Raw genomic sequence first — 24,328 nt, forward strand, 5'->3', positions numbered from 1 at the left:
TATGCAATTAGATGCCATGTGACATGCAGATTTCACATGTCGCAGCTTAAAACGGTCCCTGAAAGCAGCATTGCCCTGTTCTGTGTCTGTTCCATGAGCAGTAACAAGAGTCCTACTGACACTCACACTGACGTACTGTGCACGTGGTGTCCAGTTACTGGACCAGCAGTCATGTAGCAGTGGGATGACACATTGAAAACCAGCTAATGGATCAAAGCTGAGAGGTTAAGACTCACAATGTAACAATTGAAAATCAATTTAGAATATGACAATTCAGGCAACAGATGATAATCATGTACACAGCTGTTTACACAGGGTGCTAAACCAGAGCAAGAAAATAGAGGAAGAATTCCTAAATGGTTGACATTTAACTTAAAAGGATCAACAAGTGTATGCTTTTAAAGGTTGAATCCAATATACAAATAATATTAAAGTACATACTAATTAAAGATGGACAAACGCTATAATACCTAGCGAGACAAAAATAAATGTACCACATTGACACTACAAATATTATACAGTAGTAGAGGTATAAAGTGTCACACTCTGCTGTGGGAAGTTGCCACTTTTACCATGGTGCCATTTCTTCCCAGTAAATGTTGCTCATCTGTTGCATACACCAATGCACATCTGCATTAGTATTACTCTGGTGCCCCTGTTTATCTGCCCATAGACTTTACACTGGGATAGTGTCATGGAAATAAAACTATTACTTTTCTAGTTTCTGGGAAATCTTTAGGAATAGAAAACCTCTGGGGCTAAAAAATAAAAGATCAAGTAGAAAGAGTAAAAACTGACATGGTGTTCAGGTCGAGGTGTCAACAGATACCTCTTCTATTAGTGTAGTGTATAAAGAAAATACTTTTGGGGCTGCAGGGGATTTTTTTTTTTACAACCACAGTACCCCAAGTGCCCACTAGGCTAGGTGGTGGTGTCATTTCCAGCTCCCATGGACTGACCACAAGCAGAATAAACAACTGGTTTGAACTGAAGGGTTACATATGACCCTGTGTTACAATTGAATGTACTGTCCCATAGTCTGTACAGGCACAGGAGCCCACAACAAAGATTCACTGGATTGATGCAACATGATCAGTTTCAATGTGTATATTTTTTGGTATTTGGCCTCTTTGGTTTAATATTAAATAAACATTTATATGTGATGTGTTTTCTTTAAGTGCATTGCTGCCCTATTAAATGATATTAGTGTGGACACCCTACATGGCTCCTAGAATGAGGTTTATGTAGCCCTCTTAATGCGCTCCTTCCCTTCGCCAAAAAGCAGCACATCTCCGTCTTCTCCAGATGCGCTGACAGACTGCTCTGTAAAAATATCACACCCAAAACATCCATTACTAATGTCAACACTCAAAACCATATGGTGTCAGCTACCCTCCTGCCCAGTGCGCCTGCGCTCTCTCTCCCTCGGTGTGGCTTCCTCAACCAGACGGCTCGTCGGGGGACATGAACAGAACCGAGACCCTGGCTTCATACCAGCAGAGATAAACGGGAGATCAAGCCTGGGTGCCGGGAGTGCGGACTGGATACTGCGCTGCTGTTCAGAGCATCCTTCTGCAGACAAGCATGGAGCGCTCCTGATCCCGACAGGACGCCTGGAAGAGCTGAACCATCCTTCCCTTGTCACATCTTGGATCAGTTTGTGTATTTGGAGGCCTGACCATGTCTGCCAAGGAGAAGGGGATCCTTACCAAAGACAGCGTCAGCCTGCTGCCCTGTTTCTATTTTGTAGAGGTTGGTTCATGCTGCATGTTTCTCAGCCAACGCCGCTCTGCGTCCCCATCAAAGTATTAGGGCATAATGAGGATGTAGTTTGATGCTTTCATTATAACTGTCATCGAAGATCTATTATCAATATTGATCACAACCTTCCCGGGAAGATCATTTAAATATAACTTCATTGATTTGAATATATAGGTCATAAAGAATAGTGACATTAAAACACAGTATACACTATATTATGTAAATGAAATGTAGGCTACATATAGTAGGTTTAGTCTATATGATTTAATAATAACATCTCCCTATTACCTGTCTGGAGAAATATTTATAAAATGCACTTATTTGTGACACACACACACACACACACACACACATAGACAACACAATACATTTTCATTTTCCAACAGATTAAAGAGTAAACCATAATTTAAGACAGTTTACAATGAATCAGCAGATACACAGAATAAATCTAAAAATACATGGGGGAAATAAACATAACACAGCACTAAAACATAAACACCTATGTTATTCACAGTACAAATTCTAATAATTCTTATTTCTATATTGTATTTTATGATTTATACAACATATAATACAGGACCAGACTAAATATCACCTTGATTGTGATTAGCTCCTAGATTTAAAAATATTTCAGTAATTTGCATCTGATTTACAATGCAGCATTATGAGCTGGAAATGGCTGCAGCTTCATCAAATGATTCTGAATCTGCCACCCTCCTCTATGGATTTCTTTTCATTTAATTTACAGAATATTCAGTTAAGAGGTTAATTGGTAAACAATTCAAATTAGCATCTGATTTCAAACATGTAAATATGGATTGCATGCTGCTTGTGGTGACTGATGCTTGTTCCCTCTGCTGTGCACTTTATGCATGCTCTAATTAACCACTGGCCTGTGTTTCTCCAACCAAACTGGCACCACACCATATACTATTGCATCATTCCCATAGATTTTGCACTAGGCAGTGATTTGGACAGAGGATTCCCCTGATTTTCTTTTGTTACTGGGATCTTTAATTTACATTTGAGTACAAGCTCATGTCTTTCATGTCCCTGGACAAGAAATGTTAGATTTGCTGCCATTCATTGAAGATTTTTTTTTGCTGTCTATTATTACAAACAGCAGAAGGCACTTAAACTAGGTCAGTGCTCAAAGTTAATTCTACTCAGTGAACTACAGCTCTTGTGCATATAATTAGGCACACTCAGGCTCATTCCCCCAGTGTGTGTGTGTCAGTGGCTGGTTTCCAAAGAGCTGAAGTGGTGGCCTGTTCACTTAAATCTCATCCTGCTCCTCTATCAACCATGACTGCTCTGTCACAGGATAGATTTGGAGAGGAGTTTAGAGTGTGCCAATCATGCAAATTGTAGTAATTCTACCCTGTGAAACCTCAGACTGCTTCTTCTGAAAAATGGACCAAATGGAGGAAGAGATGAACTGAAACACAAGAAAACAATGGATTAAATCACATTGACAGCTGTAGTGAGGGACGTGTCGTGTAGGACAGAGAATATGGACTATCTGCTGAAAAGGTTAGCAAAGACTATTGACTCAGCTCTTGTATTGATGATTGACTTTCCGTTCTGATCCATCCATCCATCCATCATCTATTCCTCCTTATTCTAGGGTCACAGGGATCTGCTGGAACCTATCCCAGCTCTCTTTGGGTGACACCCTGGACAGGTCACCAGTCCATCACAGGGCCACATAGAGACAAACAACCTCACACACTCACACTCACTCCTATGGGCAATTTAGAGTCACCAATCAACCTGACATACATGTTTTTGGACTGTGGGAGGAAACCAGAGTACCTGGAGAAAACCCACACAAGCACAGGGAGAACATGCAAACTCCACACAGAAAGGCCCCAGACGGGTTTCAAACCAGGAACCTTCTGGCTGTGCGGCAACAGTGCTAACCACTAAACTACCATGCCGCCCCTTTCCTTTCTGATACTAAATCTATTTAAGTTTAATTTACAGTATACCTTTCGAGACTGTACAATTAGCTGAAACAATAAAGTCTCCCCTGTGTTTTCTTGACCATGGACTGCTCGACAACAGGACTTCATGTTGGGGTCAGCTTCCCTTACATGTAAAGTTTATGGATAGTTAGTGCCTTGGATGAGTCCTCTCATGATTTCTGAATCAATCACAGAGTGCTTTACATCTTCAGTGACATATGATCTATTGTTTCAGTACACAGTCATATGTACTTACTGTCTGAAGTAGAACAGTAGAATATGTGTGTGGTGAGTGTGAGAAACAAAGGGAATGAGGGCAAGACAAAGAGAGTGAGACACAGAGAGGAGGCTGTGTGTGTTAGCAAATGTAGGACAAGGGAGCATCTCTGCCGAGCTGAAGTCTCCCAGAGGAGCCGAAGGTATTCAGAAAAAGGGAGCATAAGGAATACTAACAAATCCTGACTCTATTCCAACTGCACCAAATATCAGCAATCAGAAGCACCCAAGTGTTCCCAACTTATGCTCCACCTTAACCAGCTACACCTTCAAAATACTGTTTACATGTTAAATACCATTTTTAAACATATGACACTAACGAGCCATTTTGTCTATTTTAATTTAATGATATTTTTCAGTACATTTTGCTAATAGCATGAAATTTGAATGCAAGAATTTTATTTGTAATGGGAATATTTTATAGTACTGTGTTGCTACTTTTATATAAGTAAATGATCTGAATTCTCTGTACCACTGACCATGTCTTCCCAATAGTAAGCTAGTTAGTATGTGGTTGTGCTGGTTATGACTTTAGCCAGTGTCACCAAATTTACAGTAGTCAGTGTGTAAGACACAGTCACAGTTTCTGCTACATTGTGGAAAGGTAATTATAAAATGATCAACCTGTAATACTAACTTAGATAAGTTGTAGCTTTTAAATTTAATTTTACTTTTAAATTGATAAATTATTTGACCCTGTGCGTATAAATGTGCATTAGTGGCTCAGCTCCCAGCAGGAGTATGTTGTCTTAAAGAGATCCCCTCTGGCTGGTTCCTTCTCCATCAGTCACAGAACCAGCAAACCAAAGCTCTACTTTGTATAACCTCAACGAGTTGCCAATCTGCCACTGTGTACCAGTGAATAAGGAAAAGGCCCAGGATGCTTCAGGGCACAGTCAACTCCCAGTGACGCAACCCACCGCTGTCCTCTATGGGCACTTTACTGCCTTCAATTAAACATCAGCTTTCTGCCTACAGATGCACTTCACTCCTATGTGGAGCTCTTTAACATCAGTGCTAGACTATAGAGCCTGGAGCTTGTTAGAAAACATTTGTGTAGAAATTCTGCCTGAACAGAAATGCACAATTCTGATGATGTGTGAAATGGACTTGTTGGAGTTTCCTTGTCTTCCTCATTAAATCTCAGTGAGAAATCTCTCAGAGCAATTTCACAGCTCACATTTTCCCCCAGAGATTGGTAGTGTTATTACCAGACTTTTATTGAATTGTTGGTCTCCTTGACACCAGTCTAAATTGCCATTCTGTTGTTAGTGTTTTTTTCTTTTACTTTTGAAAGTTGCTTAGAACCTAGAACAGCATTTTTTTTTGTACTATGTCACTATGTCTACTGGCCAAGCCAACAGAACCAGGGAACGGCACAAGTGAATCACAATATATCTAAAATTGCCTCATCACACAAAGGCAGAGAAGCAAGACATGAGTGACATGGAGTGCAGAAAGCAGCACTGATAGATTATGAGACTGAACCATTGGAAAAGTTAAAAAAAAAATTCAATATCCTAAGTCTGAAGACAAATAGCTAGTGAAGAAATGCTATAAAATGCACAGCAAGAATTAAAGTCTTGTGAATTATATGTTTTATGAGAGTTTTGAGTCGGCCATTCCGCAGAAGTTGTATTTCAGTGGAAATTGAAACTGGCAGAGTTTCTTCAGTGCCCAGAGATCTGTGTAGGATGTAATATGGCACAGGGGTAACCAGGCCCTAGCCCATGTAGTATTTTATAGGTCAGGGTGAATACTTTGAAATTAGCTCTGGCATACATGGTGAGCTGGTGAGAAATATCAGGATTGGAGTAGTGTGATTTTTTTTTTGTTCTGGTTAGGACTCTAGAAACAGCGTTGAATCAAATTACAGAAATTGATGACTGTGGGAGGCCAAAAGTAAATAAATTAGGGAACCACTAATGCGCATGCTTGTTGTACTGCATGCACTGTACTGCACCTGACTCTATGTGCATGCTGCTGTACTGTGCAGTTTGAATTCTACTTTCACACTTGCCGAATAAGTTGTAGTTACTGAATGAAAAGTGAAAAACAGAAACGTAATGCAGTGCAAAGTGAACTGTAAAACATGTAGCTGACATGTGGCCTAGTGAAAACAGAAAAGGTTTTGTCCGGTTAAAACAGTTTGTCTACATAGCTCTGTTCTCACTGTGCCCTTGACAGGACTGAGTGTCTGCTAGTAAAGTATTACCAAGTAGTGTGACAGGTCAGTTGTGAAATCACTGTAGCCAGTCATTCAGCATATCTGAAAGAAAAATTAACATAACCAGCTGAGCCCCCTGCTGAATTGATCCCTGGCTGTCTTCCACACACCACTGAAGCACTTTGATTAGTTCATCAGATCAACAGCAGCTTTATTACTCCAACTTAATTTCATGGTTGGGATTGAACTGCTGTGTTATTTTATGACTTTAATACCCCAGGTTTGCTGTAATAAACATGAACTATGTGTTTCTCATTTTCGTTGTTGCAATGAGGGTAATTCATGCACTAAATCTGAGCTGAGATCAGTGGGAGCACTTGATGTTCATAAAAGCAATTACTTCCATATGCCATCTTCTATCGCTCTCAGCACCATACTCACCTCCCTCATATCAAACTATCTCGGTCAGTGAATTACAGGGTTTCTGAACCATTTGCAGCGTGGTTGTTTTATGTTCTATTATTTTTATTCATTTTTCTCCATAGCATGTATTTATTTACGCATTGCATGTGTGTTAAAAGCTTCTCTGGCCTTACTCTCTCCTGTTGTCATAGTTACCGATCCTGATATCATCTGTGGTCAGTGTGTACTTCCTGGAATGGACAGATGTGTTTAAGCCAGTCAAGTCAGGCTTCAACTGCCATGACCGGAGCCTCAGTCTGCCCTATATTGACCCCAACCATGAAGTTATTCCTCTGCTGATGCTGCTCAGCCTAGCCTTCGCTGGACCCGCCATTACGGTAAGAATGAATAACGATACTGCAGAATGTCTTGATTTGATGCTCAAATGCTTTAGTGGTCTTTTCTCTTCAAACCTTGTCTTTGCACTGAAATAGTCATATTTCCTCTTCTCATACTTAAAGTTATCAGTCTGCTCTCAGTTTAAAAGCTGCTTCTGCAAATTTCCTGTGCTCACACTTAAGTCCCTCCTCGCACTCAGGCTGCTGCTGTGTGCTTGTCAAAAAAATAATAATTAGATAATTAGAAAAACAAGGATTCATTTTCACAGCACTTTTGACTGATTTAGTATTTCTTTAAGTGTTTGCAGTTAACCTGCTGGTAAGACCTCTAGTCAGGTGCGTTTTGGGTGGAGCTATGCAGGTAATTATGTGATCTATTAAACACATTAAAGGTGTATTTACATTTTTTTGTCTGGTAGAATTGCAGCCTGCCTTCTTTCTTCTTTGGTAGGATTTCATCAATCATCATCAATCATCTTCAATGTTCCTGTGTTTCTGTGCATATGGTTAAGACCCTTGTGTCTCTTCATTGGTTTCCTGGTATTTCACTCTGTGAAATCAGACAGATGGAACAGAGCTGTCTCGCCCGTATGATGATGGAAAATTAAAGCTGAATTAAAGGCACGCACAAAGCACACAGCTCCTCTGATGTCTGTCTGACAGGCTTTTTTGTCAATAGATCAGACTCCTCAATAGCATCAGGTGATAACACATTTTTCCTCAGAGACCCATGTCCCCGCAGCTGGTGGAGCAGAAAACATCAGACTTTAGTGTCAGATCGCCGAGTGGTCGAGGTTCTCTGACTTTCGCTCTGTGTTAGAGCTGCTGCCCGGCCTCAAGGCTTATGGAAAAGTCTGAGTTTGACTTTAGTTAAAATTATTCTAACTCGATCCATGTCCCTCCAGTGAAATCATAAGAACACACTGATGGGTTCAGGGGAAAATGTTCAGCCAGCAGCAGTTTTGGGATGAATAAAAAAATGGAAGCTGTGGTTAATACAGCCACTGCTGTTTTTTAAGCTGCAGAAGTGTAAAAGACCACAGTTCCTTGCTGCTTGGTCTCTCTCTGCAGGCATTAAACAGTAAGATGTAACTGTGTGTGTTAAAGTTTCCCTCGTGGCCACAGGAATAAATTGACCTGGAGTTGAGTTGTTAAGTCAGAAATAGAGAGATAATTCAATTCAGCTGTAAAGACCATTTAAGTTGAAGGACATGGCCTCACTACAGACACTAGCTTCTTTATCGCTTCTTTATCTCTGACAGTTTTCATAATACAAATTTTAATTTTGGACCTTTAGCCTCTCAGTTGAAGCCAGCTGACAAAAACCTTGGTGTGATATTCGACACAGGATACCTGAAACTCCCTTTGGGAATTAATCAAGTTTCTACTATCTCATTATCAAAGAGTTGAAATTTGACAGACAAATCAGTTCCATGGGCAGCACGGTGGATAGTGGTTAGTACTGTTGCCTCACAGCAAGACACAGAGACAGACACTCACAAATTCACAGCCATGGGTAATTTAGAGTTACCAATCAACCTGATCCCAAGCTGCATGTGTTTGGACTGTGAGTACCTGGAGAAAGATCTGCTGGAGCCTATCCCAGCTAGCATTGGGTGAGAGATAGGGTACACCCAGGACAGGTCACCAGTCCCTGGGTCCCTGCTGGGTTTCAAACCATGAACCTTCTTGCTGTGAGGCAACAGTGATAACTACTCATCCACCATGCTGCCTTCTGTTTCAAACCATAACCTAAAAGACTTAAGCTGACATCAAACAATTCATTACAGATTACAAAATAACATTAAATTGTGAATGAACTATCACAAATAAATACAAAACCTCTGGCTAAGTGGTATCCTGCCTATCACCCAGTGAACACTAGAAAAAACCTGCCCCTTTGTGACGCTGCACAGAAAAATCACACATGGAAACTAAACCTGTAAACCTGTTGGGGGGAAAATGTGATTTTAAAACATGAAGGGACACATCAGCCCTAATCCTTAGATGAGATTATGGGTTTTTCACCTACATCTGCATGTACACAGATGTAACAGGTGTGTTGTGTTTTGTGTTAACAGATAATGATTGGAGAGGCGATCCTGTTCTGCTGTTTGTCTCGGAGGAAGGGTGGAGCTGGGCCTGAGGTCAACATCAATGCCGCTGGCTGCAACTTCAACTCCTTCATACGCAGAGCCATTCGCTTTGTTGGTACACCTAGCATTTTCTCTCACTCTCTGTACACGCTGACAAGATGGTAACTCTCTCTGTTTTCTGAGGCACAATTCTGTCCAGTGCTAACATGGGGTGTCAGTACTGAACCTCCAAAATGCGGTGATAAGAGCTAATATTTTATATTAGAGGCGTGCTATCTCAGACATCACGATAAACATTACACTTCAAGTACCAGGATCCTGGCAGCCTTGTACAAACTAAGTTTAGTTTGTTTTCATTCCTTCTCATCACGGTTTTGTTTGCTCTCAGGTGTTCATGCATTTGGTCTTTGTGCCACGGCCCTAATCACCAACATCCTCCAGCTGATGACCGGATACCCAACACCCTACTTCCTCACTGTGTGTAAACCCAACTACACCACACTCATTGTCAGCTGTGAACAGAACCCCTATGTCATGGAGGATATCTGCTCAGGGGCCGACCCCACAGCCATTAACCAGGGCAGGTAGGGGGGTAAAAATGTTTTGGTTTGCTGCATTTAACATTAAAAGAGTTTTAGATCTTCAGAAGTACTCCTAGGTCAAAGTCAAAATAACAGTCTTGTTATTGAGTGCCCCACATCACATATCACTTCACTTTGCTCTTCAATGATATGAAGAGACATCTTAATTTGAAAGATGCTTATATTATAGACACATATTTGTTTTTATGTACATGCTTATTAGATCATAGCTAGGTGGCAGAGTACACCCAGATAGATCATCCGTCTATTCCAGGGCTGCCAGAAGATGATTCAGTCATACATGAGCATGTTATTGAACTCAATGTGCATATTTTTGGACTGTGGAAATAAACTAGAGAAACCAAACAAAATTTGTAAAGGCTTGAGGACATTACATACAAAGGCTCCACTGGACCTGCAGGTTCAAACCCAGAACCTTGTTGCTGTGAGGTGACAGTGTTGCTGCTACCAATGTTCCACCGTTCCCCTTTCTTTGTTTTATTTTATTTAGAACAATGGTTTAGGCCCCTTTCTAACACATAACATGACAGGTAGGCAATTACATTCACTGTGCTCCTCTGTAATTTAAGTCATCAATACAAAAAGCATTTTAACCATCAACACTAACTTTCGATTCTTTTGCTAATGCGACTACATCGACAAATGAAGTAGCAGTTTTCTGTTACTCTGCATGGATTTAGAAGGAAATGTCATAGTTGGACTTCCACAATTTCATGTCCATGAATTTGGTTTATACCAATGAGAATATGTTAAAAAACACCTCTCTATAGCAGATTCACCAATAGCAGGACTGCATTAATTTAACCAGGGAACTGAGTGTACATCTAGTGACTACACATTTTTCCCCACATATGAATTAACTTGGAAAGCCAGCCTAAAATGTTTCTTCCCTTGTGATTGTCTGAAACAGCCTGAACAGCACTTAATAGAGACAGATGCAACACAAATGAATCCACCCGTATCAATACTTCCTTAATCCATAATCAATACAGCTCTCACCATTCTAAACAACTCTCTCTGCTCAAAGCAGGGACCTTTTCAGAGATTAGTTTCTGTGAGATTTAATGGAGTAATGTCTTGGTGTTTTGTGAGTTTATGTGTGGTAGTAGGTAGCATAGATATGTGGGCAAGGGAAATGAGGCCTGGTTTGACCCGTGCATTTGGGACACACATAGATCTGACTGCAGAGTATGGGCGTCTAAAAATAACCTACTGCTCTTGGCATAAACATTGTCTTTTACGCTCTCAGGTTTGGCTTCAGTCTCATTTCCAGAGCAGCATGAAAAGCTTTTCTGCTGCAGTTGCTGTACATCAAGGATATTATTAAGCTATTTTAACAGCAGAGAAAGCACAGTACACTACTGTACCTACCTCCTTTTTGCAAAGACATATCAATATGATACATAATGGTTTGGATTGGAGGCCCTGAAACAGAATTTTAACATAGAATAATTCACAATTCACCTATTAACCCAATAACTAACAATCTATCATGGCCAATGTTTACTGAGCTAGAATCACTAAATCGTCAAACCCCCAAACTTCCAGAATTTGTGTACAATAAGTAACATGGGATGTCACTAGAATGAATATTAGGACAAGGGACAGGCATTTCTTATAAAGTTTATTTATGTTAAAAACTGTTTAAAAAACTTTTAACTAATTCAGATTCCTAGTGATTATAAAAAAACAGTGGGGCAAGGTAAATGCCCTAAACAATAGAGAGTAAGAGAGTTAGCTTGAGTATCCACAATGTATTTAGTGTATGATTTAATGCAGTCAGAACAATCATCACTTTTGTACTGATTCTGTACAATGTCTGTTGCATAACTACATATAACAAAGAGCAAGACTTAGTATCAGACAGTTTCTTTTAATCCCTTATCAGTATGATTAGCCTACATCATGTATCTTAAGAGGCAGTGGAAACACTTCAAATACTGAAGTGCTAAAGTGGGTCAGTTTATTCTGAAGCAGTGCTATCACTTTTCATATATCAATGAAATTTTCTTGGCTCCACAGATATTGTAGTTATAAATACTGGTTTAAGGTGCACACAACTGTAGCATGCACACACACACACACACACACACACACACACACACACACACATTTATATATGAGTAAAAATGAGGGCTGTAGCTCAGTGAGAAACTGGGCTATCAGTACTTTTAATACTGTTTCATCTCTTCCAGAAAATCATTCCCATCGCAGCATGCTACCCTTGCATCCTTTGCTGCTGTCTATGTTTCGGTGAGTAATGTTTTGTGCCTATGCAAACATCCTGTTCATGATCCAATGGAGAACCTAACCTGTGACTCAGCATACTCACTGATTTTATCTTTGTCATAACACCTTGGTATTGGCTTCTGGTTAGTATTTATGAGCCATGGTCATATTTCACACCAGTTTTCACATTTACATGAATGAGAACAACATATAAATGTCATAAATGGACTACTTGAAAATATAATCCTCCTCACTTTAATTTTTTATTTTCTGTTTCTCACTAATCACAAACACAAAGATAAACTTTTTTTGTTGTGTATGTGTTAAGTCAAACTAAGCAATTATTGAATTGTAACATTAGGTCCACTAAGTAGATGCATTTGTACAATATATACATTTTTACAATATATATATTTGTTTTAAAGACCCAGCATGTGTGTGTCTCTGGATCTGGTGGACACCCATACACCAAATCGAAGGACAGTCTCTATCAGAACGACACATAGATGTTTACTTGTTCATTGTGGCTAATCATACATTAGAAATTAACACAGGTGGTGTGGATGGTGGAATTAGCCAAGAATTCTGGTTCTGCGTGGTTCTGTCCTCTACAATACGTTACATTACTTCAAAAACACACCTGTACATTTCATTAGTCCATCCTTCGTGATGGCCGAAGGTTCAGAAAGGTAATCCAGATGTCCTTCTCATACAGGACCCTAAGGTGTTTTCAAGCTAGAGGAGATAAATAGTGTATCCAGCATATTATTGGGTCTACACCAGGACCTCCTGCCAGTTGGTAGATTGAAAGTATCGCTTTCTTCTCTTTCACCACAATGGTGCAGTACAATGTCTGCATTACTGCTGATTCTGCACTCATCGGTCTGTGTGGCTGCAACTTCCAACCCAAAGAAAGGAACAGTTTGTCTGTTTTCAGACAAAGGGCCTTGGTTTCAGGCTTGGAGGTGCACCACAGCATGCTGAACACAACAGGTCTTAACCATATGCAAAGACAGAGGGCTGATACTGAGGTCCCTCCTGGTTGCACCGTCAGATCATGTCCATCAAAATCCCAAACAGGTTCAGATACAGGACAACCCTGGCAGAGGGTAGTAATATGGACAAAACCCTCACACTAGTTATATAAGGACTGGATGGCTCATAAAAACAGCCTAGTTACCCCATACTCTCCTAATACTCTGTACAGCACTTCCTGAGGAACCCTGTGATAGGCCCACTATGAGCCCAACTATATCTAGTAGGTACTTCACCTTCTGCAACAGCTCTGGCTCCTTCTCACCAGAGAGGTGACATTTCACATCCCGAGAACCATTCTATGATGCCAGTAATTGGCACACCCAGGTCCCCACCTTTGCCTGCATTGCACCTAATCCTGATTCCTGTCCCTGCAGGTGATGTGCCCACAGGGTGACAGTTCCATATAACTTGTTTGGACTGTGCCCAACTGGTCTCCATGTGTCAAGATCTTGCCATCAGATGTTGGCAACCAGATGCCCCAGTTTCTCTGTTCTGGGCTTGGTAGCACTTTCTCAGATTCCATAATTATGAATCATGCTTAGTCAGGTCCTTCTACTGGGACCAATTTGCCCCAGGAGATCCTTCCAAGGGCTATTGCCTCTGACAGCAATATAACATATTGAATAAAAACACAGAGCAGTTCATTTTGTAATTAAATTCTCACCAATTGGTATGTGTGTATTCTGCTAAAAATACACAGTGCATCTAAATATTTAGATTAAGTGAGATACTGGCAGGTCAAAAAACTAAAATTCTGTAAAACATTTCATTTTCAAAGGAGATCATTGTGCTCTGTGTATTTTATCCTGACAGCAAAGCAAAAATCAAAGAACAATAAATAAATTAGTAAATGTGTCATGTGTCCACAGATGTACTTCAACAGCACTCTGACGGACTCATCCAAGCTGCTCAAGCCCCTGCTGGTCTTCTCCTTCATTATCTGTGCCATCATTTGTGGTCTGACCAGGATTATTCAGTACAAGAACCATGCTATCGACGTCTACCTGGGTTTCCTGCTTGGAGGAGCTATTGCTGTCTACCTGGTAGGGACCAGTCCCATCAACAGTTAGCTTTAAAAAGACTTCCATGAACAACAGGCTTGTCTGGAATTTGTTTCTATCTGCTGCTGTTTAAAGAACAGCAGTTTTCATTAATTGAAGCTTAAAACTGGACTGCAGCACTAACTGGCTCATTAAAGGTTTTTAACCTAAAACTTACAGTGTAGCTACAATTATGTGGATTTATGGAAAGTGGAGCTGAGTCCAAAAACCTATAATCAAAACAAATGTTTATATTGAACATCATTTAAGGCTTGTTCTTATGTAAATTACCTAAGACAGGTTGGTGCCTATTGTCGTAAGACAACAGAAACAGCAAATCACATCTAACCAAAAGTAGCAACTCGTCACTGTTTGCCAGTAGGTATTTGCATCCTGTATGGTTGTGGATTCATAACATAGAGTCTGAAATTTTCAGCTTCATTTTAAGCCATGTACTAACACAGGACTGTCCTGTCTAACTTGAATCTGACAACTGAAATCTTGGAGAAATGTCAGGGAGAACAGATGATGTAGAGCCTTGCACATCGGGCTTCTGGCTACACAACAAAACAAAGCTTCGACAGGAAGCACATGCATATACCTGAAACATAAATCTTCAGACATGGGTGAACACTCTGAACTCTGGGTCAATGAGTATATTGTACAACTTCAGTGGCCACTGATGTTAGCACATACATGGTGCAGTATGGTGTTAAAAGTCGTGCGAATTGTTCTAGATACTTACCAACAATGTTCATCTCAAGTTGGTATCAATTTAACTCTTGTTAAGTTGTTAAGCAGACATTTTCAGAGAAAGAGACATTCCTGATATATACTTCTAAGAAAGACCACCTGTGACATCTTTGGGTTGGAATTGTTTACTACAGTTATAGTGATTCAAAGTGTCACACTTTTTTACTGCAGTATGTTTGCGGTAGCTTTGCATCAGTAAATGTAGTGGTTTTAATCCTGCACCTGGCTAAAAACATTCCAACATGCAGTTCTCCTTTCTGCCACCAGGTGCTGCAAAACCTATTAGCCTGTTTGTGGATGCGCAAACATACAGGTACTGCTGCAGATAAAAAAAATTATAATCTGTTACACCAAGTTTCATGTATCTAGTCAAAGATGTATTAAACATCGAGCACCATAAGTTACTAAAATAGTAAACACCATGTACAGTTTCCTGGAATTAAAACATCTTTGTGAGCACTCAGCTGCTGTCACAACCATATGTTGTCTTTACTTTTATCAAATGAAAAGCTGACCACAGAGAGGGAAGACCAGACGTTTAACAGTGTACCACTGTACTATCTATTTTCAATCAAAATTATTAATAATAATAATAATAATAAATACAATAAATTATAATAATAAATCCCTATTTGGTATAGTCTACTTTATCAGTCACCTGTGTCATTCCTAAGATACAGCAGCGTGCAGCTGATTGTTGGGGAGGATGGTGAAGGTACAAACTGTAGCTCTGTTACATCAACAGCTGAAGTTCAATTCCAGCCAGAGTTATGCTCTGTCAGTAAGACTGTGGTCAATATTTGTTTTAGAGGTGTAGAGTGAGCACTTCTGCCACAAAATTGCCTTGTATGTGCAAACAAGAGATGGTCTGAGTAGGTTCTAAGGCAAGTCCAATTTTAGTTCAAAATAGGCACCAAAATTGCACCGCACCACCGAAAATGCCTAAATACAACGTAAGCCTTCTTCTTCTACTACATCATTGCAAACAAGGAGAAGAAAAAAAAACAGCAAGGCTATTGAAAACATTACCATTTAATCACAAGGCTCTCCTCGTACCGCCCTATCTAACAAAAGACGCTGGCCTTCAAATTCATCAAATTCCAGCTCCATAGTCCAGCAAGTGATCCATCAGCACAACATAAATCTATCAGGAACTTGTTTATTTGGACACAAGCCTGCACTATAGTAAGACTCAGCAGAGTGTTTCATGATAACTAGTGTTAGGATTTGTAACTGTAGTGTTTGTAATAAATGTGTGTAATCAGATTGTCTTGTCTAAATCATTTTACCTGAAAACTCTGTCTCTTGTCACTGCAGCACTGAAGAAGTTTTCAGTCATGCTGTTTTTATTTTTCTCTAGTTACAGAGTTGAAAAATAAGGTTGGTTTTAGATTTGATATTGTGTACTGGTACCATATCTGTTTTGGCACATCAGGTTTGCCATCAGCCATCTGTAACTGGTCCTATTTCCATTGGACCAGCTTGCTTGCATAGCATCACCGCCATGGCTGTTCTTGACAGGCTGTCTTGTGTTTTGATTTAATTTGATACCTGTTTTCAGAACATAGTGTATCACAGATATAATTCATGTTTTTTTTAGTTATCCTTTTGACCTAACAACATAAAACAGCAGCCCACTCATCAATGTGGATGTATTCCGATTAGCGCACCTGTTTTTCCAGTAAACATTGTCCTAGATTGAGGTTGGTGGCAGACACTGCTGCCAGCAGATATATAGCAGGGTTTAGCCAATCAGCTTCAGTGATGAAACAAGTGGGTTGACCTGCAGTGTTAGTATCACAAGCCGGTGTTAGCACAGAACATGGGCTGACCTAGACATTAATCTGGGTGAGTTTCTGATCCAGTAGAGGTGACTTAGCTCCCTCTGAATACCATACACATTTTGTTTTATTGTGGAAATTCACAATTCACCCTGGTCTTCAGTAATGCAGGACCACATCAATTTGGTCAATAATTTCAGAGCTACTCCATCAATATAGAACTATGAACTAACTTCACAACTACATGTTGTGCTAAGTAGAGAGCCATGTGCTGAAAACTAAATGATAATGACTCTGTTTCCTCTTTTGCCAGGGATTGTATGCAGTTGGAAATTTCCAGCCCAATGAAGAGACTGGCACCTCCCCTACTCCACCGCATCGCACGCAGTGCACTTTGCCTCACATAAACCAGGAGGCAGTCCTCCACCACCTGCAAATGAAAGCGAGCATAGCCCAGAAACCAGGCATATCCACATCCCACTCTGAGAGCATCCTCCACCAGGGACTTCAGCAGCAGAGGCCTGAAGACGGCTTGAAGTGCTCCAGTGCAGATGTGGAAGTGATCTCCCACAGCAGTTCCCAAAGCAAAGATGCCATGTTAACCTTTAGCCACACCCTTCCTCGGGTTCACACTCCCCAGGCTATGGCGGCATATGAGGAAGCAGCCAGACGTCATGCTGCCACCCTCCACCATGCCTCCATGGACTCCAGCCGCTCAAAGCAACTTCTGTCTCAATGGAAAAGTAAGAATAACAACCACAAGTGCTCTCTGCAGATCCCAGACTCCTTCTACTCCTCTGTAGACTCATCATCTGGCCAGCCCTTTCAGCCTCCACATCACCATGGTAGTATTGAGCTCCGATCCAGCTCTGAGCCATCAGCTATAGACCTGAATGAAGGCTTTGATGGTCATACGTATATGTCCACAGGTGCTAGTACCACTCTGCCCAGTAACTGTAGTGGCATCACTGGAGGGGCCAGGATATGTATGCAGTCTAGACCTGGGTCTTCACAACTAGTCCATATACCAGAGGAAGCTCATGAAAATTATAATACCACCTCCCTAAGGACAGTGGGAGGAGGAAGTGAGGGGATACCCACAGTAAATAGCACAGTTCAGGCTAACTGGCAGAGGGCAGCAGAGAAGACAGCGACCTGCAGGACTAATGATAATGGACAGAACACCCAGCCACGGATCATGCAAGTGATTGCTATTTCCAAGCAGCAGGGCCTACTACAGACCCACTCCAAGAGCTTAGATGAGAGCAGCATAGGCTGCAGCACCACTGGGAGTTGCCAGGGTTCTGCTCACTTCAGGGTGCTAACTGATCCAGACCCTACCAGCACAACAGGGCCCAGCTCACTGGGCAGCACCACAGGCAGTATTTCAGGGAGTACTGGGGCAATTGTCAGAGTCGAAGCCCACCCTGAAAACAACAAGCCCATTATTCAAGCTCCCTCCACAGATGGAAGTGGATCATGGAGGTGGCGGTCACTGGACCATGGCACTGGAGCTGGTGGAAGTACAGGGACTAGTGGAATGGGAGGAGGATCAGGAGGAGGAGGTGGAAGTTTGAGGCACTCCTTTGAGCTCAATGATCTAAACAGAGATTCAGAAAGTTCAGACTCGATACGTGAAGGGTCCCTTGACAGGAAGCATGCCAATCACATCATTACCACCACTGCCACTATAAGCACCACGTCCATAATTGCAACTCACTCCCAGAACACTGACCAATCGGAGCAGGGGCTCCAGCCCCAGGGCCTCTCTACAATTAGGGTTACTCCAGGGGATGGCAGTGGTTGTGGATCTGGAGGAGGTGGTGGAGGAGGCAAAGGTGGAGGTGTAGAGAATGCTCCAGAAACCCCTTTAGTCACTTCTAGTCGTGAGTCTACTCTCCGGAGGAAAGCCAATAATATCATCCTGATTCCAGAGAGATCCAACAGCTCTGATAATGCCCGGAATATATTTTACAAGGGAACATCAATAACGCCTGTTTTCAAGGACTAACAACAAATAAAGAAGACTTCTGAGAAGATGTAACTAACAATGCAACACAGCTAGATTTTCAGACAACCCACTATCTATAACAACTGTCAATATTACCTGTCATTGTATATATCATAATAACTTCAGAAGTAATGATTTTATCCAGCATGAAATTTTTGTACAGTACATGTTTACACTAAAGCACAACCTTTTATGTGTTGTAGAAATACTCACTGTGTACTTCCGTGGTCACTCCTGGGGAACCCTATTGTAATGTTTATTCTGTTCCAGTGCTTTGGCGACAAGAGGATCTTTTAGACACTTCTGTCTTACAGGCACATCACTAAAAGCAGAGTAGCACAATGTCCAAACTGTAGCAAATTACTACAAAATATTTGTATCATAGCTGTGAACCCACCGATTACTTCCCTACACTGTAACAACTGTGTTTGTTTGAAAAGGGTGCTGTACCAGATTATAATATTTACTATAAATAATGCTTTATAATTTGAAGAGATAAAGATTGGATTATTTTACAAAGAGTGAAAATGTAGCATTAATATGTGACAGAGATATGTTTTGTATTTGTCTCTTTTCTGTACATATATAACACATACTCAACTCAATACTGTTTTGAACCATAAGTGAGCTTAGTATTCCTTCTGTAGCTATGAAGTCAAATATGCTGTGACTTGCACTGAAATATGCATTTACTGTCCTTTGTATAATGTAAACCCTGACCTTTATATCCCAAACTTATATTTTCATGTCCATGTTGATCTCATATCTACAGCACAAAGGCAGCAAAACATTGCAATATTATTCCTCTTTATAGCGTATGATTAATCCATTTCAAAAATCAATGTAATACTTGAATTGAATTTGATAGGTTGCAATATGTTTAAAAGCTTCCTTTGCAGCTTTCACACAATATAACACTTTTATAATATATTGATTGTAAATGAAATTTACAAGTCCACAATACATAAGATTTGAAAAGAAGAGCTCAACTATGAATTTCAAGCTGCATTTTGTTAAGAAGCATCCTATAACTTTTGTTACTGTACATGCACTGCAAACATTGAGCAAATGCTAAACATTACAACTTTAAAAAACTAATAATTTCTAGCTGCTATTAACTTTCTTTCAGATAAATGGTCAATTTTGATATTATTATCATCTATAGATCCAGATATCATCACAGTGTAAATAATGCAGTTTTTGAATTTGCAGAAAGCTGCTATTTGTGTCTGTGATTGTCTCCTTCTAGAAATCAACAGTAGCCACGGCCCATTGCTATCCTCGTGCTAGGAGCTATTTGTTATAGCAACTCCTTAAAAGTTATTCAAGTAATTCAAAAGATAATTAAAACTTATGGTAATAAACACCTATAACCACTTCGCAAAATGCAGGAAATTAGTTTGCAACTCTGTTAACTATAGAAACAGTCAGTTAAGGGTGTGTTTAGCATATCACAAAGATGTAGCTGCCTTTGCAGTTTTTGCACCCAAGATTTGTTGGCCCAAAAGTAATTCTAAAAAAAAAAAAAAAAGTTTATATTCAAGCTGGATTAACTCAATTTTTAGATTTTCTTTTTAGAGGTTACCAGCTGCAGCTTTTCCCCAGTCATGAGTGTTTATTAAATCACCTTTTTCTTAGAAACATTTGAAATGATGTTAGGTCTTAGTCTTTCAGAAGTATTTGGTTCAGTAAAACACTGTGCTTATCTTAGAAGCAAAAATCAAACTTAATTCCTTGTAGCCTATATATGCAGGTGCTATATATGTAGCATTTTACAAGAAGCATATATATACTATTACTGTAAAATTGTATTCATCATCAAATGAAAAGCTATTGGCATCTTGGGCTTTGCTGGACAGAATTAGTATGTAACAAATGATCTGGATGGTTCACCATTTTATCAGCCATTTTCTATATACATTGGAACAGCACTTATTTCCAGTTTAGTGCTATAATTTTATTTTGTGCTATAAAGTTACCAGCAGAAATCATCTCAAACTCATGTTTTATTCTTTTTTTTTTTTTATGAAGACACAATCTTGTATAGGATACATATCATTGAGAAAAAGCTAAATGTGAATTGTTTAACATTTGATAAAATTGGTTTGTTTACAGTGGTTTGCATTATTGTGCATATCATTAATTAGAATCTCTGTTTAAAGCGCCCTCAGATAAACTTGGCATGAAAACATTCGGCCAGTATGACTATGTGAAAATTTACCAAAGCTATATTTTTACATAGAAAATGAATAACCATAAGATTTATTTGTCAATAATTGTATAGCATGCCTGATTATATTGTACATGATTAAGTCAAGACACCAGTGACATTTGCATGGTCACTTTTCTCATGTTTTATCATTATTGTGCTTTTGTTTTGAATTTACAGAAGTGTTTAACATGTCATTTAATTATGTGTTTATTGTGCCAGTTATATGACAATCTTTTTTAACTAAGCACCTGGAAGTCACCTTTGTGTATATGTGTATGAGAGACACATTTATGTCAGGTGGATAAACATGTAGTGTAAGTGTAAGTGTGTGTGTGTGTGTGTGTGCGTGTGTGTGTGTGCGTGTGTGTGTGTGTTGGTAGAGGGGGTGGGGAGTGGGAGGGGGGTGTCATGTGACAAGAACTACGTAGGAGAATTTGGTTTAAGTCTGTAAGTTTCAAATGACTTGGCATGTGTGTGTTAATTACAATATTCTTCTATTCAAGAGATGACATCCTGCTTTGATATTACAGCCTGAATTGATTAAATTGTGAACTAACTGACAATGTGAGTCTAGTCATACCATGATACATGTAGCGTAAAGCTCTGTAGTCTTACAACACAAACATATTCATGAAGTGCTTTTCTATAATTACAGAAAAAGTTTAATAAAAGGTTTCAAAACCGGTTTAACAACACAGCTACTGTAAGGTTACAACTTTATTAACATCTGTTCAGAGACTGTACCTGGAGTGCTAAAGATGTGAGTAGGTATGTTTCATATTCAAATAACGCTCAATGTATGCTCCACTGTGAAAAAAGTGAGCCCCTCCTGTTGTGTGGGTATGAAGCGGCTCTGCAATGTTTCTGGAATCTGACAGGACAATAGCTGCTTGCATTGACATGTAGACCCTTACATGGGCCAGTCACATCAGTACAAAGTCATATACAGCTGCTCTCACAACCATATGTTGTCTTTAACCCTGCCAGCAAAAATATTGTCAGCTGGGCTTTATTAAAACACAACAGAGCTGACTACAGAGAGGGGAGACCAGAGGTTTAACAGTGTACACCTGTTTTAAATCAACAATCCCAAATCACAATTTTATAGTCTACCTTTTCAGGCACACTGTGTCATTCCTAAGACACAGGAGTGTGCAGCTGATTGTTGGGGAGGATGGCAAAGGTTTAAAGTGTACGGCTGTCACACTGACACTGCAAGTTGGATTCCTTTAAGCAGATAAGACACATAAATTCACAAATGGCAGCAGTGCACACATAATTGTGTAACTTCAATAATTATTGTTAAATTCTGCATCTACTGATAGTACACAGTATTCAGTGATCTTTGCAATACGCATAGAAATATAATTAGCACGAATGTGAAGAGATTATGCAGTGACATAGCTGGGTTTATGAAGAGTTCATAGACATTAAAAAAAAACTAAAGCATTACCATTCTGAAAAGCTTAACAGGCTGCTCTCAAAACATACGGTCATGTCAGGTTAACAGTGAATAATTCAAATAGTTGAAATCAATAATTTAAAATTACACACTGGAAATGCTGCTGAAGCTGTCTCATTCGAAAGGATGAAGAGCCTTGCAAATTATTTAAAGGTGTATTGCGCTGTGTCCTACATTAATTCTGTAGAGATTTGTTTCTGCTCCAGTTTCATGTTTTGTATTATTGGCAGATGATTGCAAAGCATGTACAGTAGCTGCAGGATCCCTTGCCCAGCAGGTGCCTTTCTGTGTGGAGTCTGCATGTTCTCCCTGTGCTTGTGTGGGTTTTCTCCAGGTACTCTGGTTTCCTCCCACAGTCCAAAAACATGTATGTCAGGTTGATTGGTGACTCTTAATTGCCCATAGGAGTGAGTGTGAGTGTGTGAGGTTGTTTGTCTCTATGTGGTCCTGTGATGAACTGGTGACCTGTCCAGGGTGTACCCCTGCCTTTCACCCAAAGAGAGCTGGGATAGGCTCCAGCAGATCCCTGTGACCCTGGTTAAGGAATAAGGGGGTATAGATGATGGATAGATGGAAAAACAGACAACACAACTCTAGTAGGACACCTGGTGATATTGGGCCAGAGGTGGGGTCAATCCCAGACAGATCACCCATCTATCACAGGGCTACATATGGACAAACACTCACATTTACACCTAAGGACAATTAACTTAACCACAAAACTGCATGTGTTTGGACTGTGAGAGGAAGCCGGAGCATCTAATTCTAGTACATGTCCAGAAACCTGAATCTTAGTTAAGAGGTCTGTTGCTGGAATTCAGTTTTTATTGAGATCTAGGTTTGCCTTGTCCACATTAGTCCACTCCTGACTCTCTTTTTTGTTAAAATGTGCCTAATATGTTGCCTAATGCCTGCTTTATGGCCTTTTTTAGAAGATGAAATTTGCTGAGTTAAACTTAATTGAATGTGCCCATTTTCTCATCTGCTTTATTTACAATGTGATAACCATAGGACTATACTAAAATACCAGATTTATGTATTATTATTATGCCTTAGACATATGTCACACACAGTGTGTTCAGTGACCTTCTAATTGTATTAAATGGCCACAGACACCGTGACCCACACTGATTAGTCATCTGAGTGATCAGTCACACAGCCAGTGACTCAGGATGACCTGCTTTGGTAGGACACATGTGATAATAGACATCATTCTTCAAACAGCTCCACTCTCAGCTGTCAGCAGCTAAAGGTTACATCTCAATATGTTGTCTGCAACATATTCAAAGTGTCCATGCTCAATGGACTCATGTTAAAGTAACAAAGGTTACTGTGAACGACTTTGTGGAAGAGACTTCAAAGTTCTTTATATTTGGCTGGAGAATGCTCTAAGGCACCATTAAAAACATGTTTATTGTCATTAAAATGTAATGGAAATGAAATTGCAGTATAAAAGGAATCCTAGATCATTTAAAATATGCAAAGGGTGACTACAAGACAAAAGAAAGTATAAAAACAACAGTTAGTTTACCTTTTGAGTCTTGATAGAAATATTGGATAAGATGGAGATATTTGGAGATTAACGCTTGACAATAGGAGCGCAGTGATATGAGCGCACTAGACATCTTCAGAAAACTCAGTAAATAATTTGTTGACATTTGATTGGAAAAACAATATATTGCTTCTAATAGTGATGATATATACATTTTTACTGGACACGATGGTTTAACGTGTGCTCTATATGTTGTCAGCATGAGAAACAGTTGACAATCAGCTGAATCTGAGCAGTCGCGGTTCTCCACACCACTATGTATCTGTGAACAGAGAACCATCAGTCCACCTTGACACTCAGATCTCAGTCAGTTTTTTGGTGTGAGCCTAAAATGAGAGCACCTTGTTAACACCTTGGTATCAAAGGTGTGAGGTCTCAGTCACAACTCAGTCCACTCTACCATTCACCAAATCAAAGTTATGTGCAGATGGGTTTGGCCAATCTGTGCCTCTGTAAGTCTTTGTTTGCCCTACAAGCACTGGAGCAAATTAGGGGTGTTTTTGCTCTGCAGAACTTGAAATCCTTTGATCAAGAGTGTCACACAGTCGGACAGAAATGTGAACTGACAGATGACTGAGCCT

The 24,328-nt window shown here is 40.0% G+C and overlaps 1 protein-coding gene across 1 annotated transcript; it reads left to right on the forward strand.

The window, feature by feature from the left end:
- The first annotated feature begins 1,680 nt into the window (after nt 1-1,680).
- plppr4b (phospholipid phosphatase related 4b) lies at nt 1,681-18,521 on the forward strand. The gene is given in 11 exon segments (XM_026292432.1): nt 1,681-1,752; nt 6,786-6,971; nt 9,053-9,182; nt 9,456-9,651; nt 11,865-11,922; nt 13,806-13,979; nt 16,824-18,027; nt 18,076-18,174; nt 18,177-18,211; nt 18,273-18,312; nt 18,361-18,521. Coding segments are annotated over 11 exon segments (2,355 nt in total).
- The last annotated feature ends 5,807 nt before the right edge of the window (nt 18,522-24,328 follow it).

The sequence above is a fragment of the Mastacembelus armatus genome, chromosome 20 (genome assembly GCF_900324485.2).
Source record: "Mastacembelus armatus chromosome 20, fMasArm1.2, whole genome shotgun sequence".
Lineage (NCBI taxonomy): Eukaryota > Metazoa > Chordata > Actinopteri > Synbranchiformes > Mastacembelidae > Mastacembelus > Mastacembelus armatus.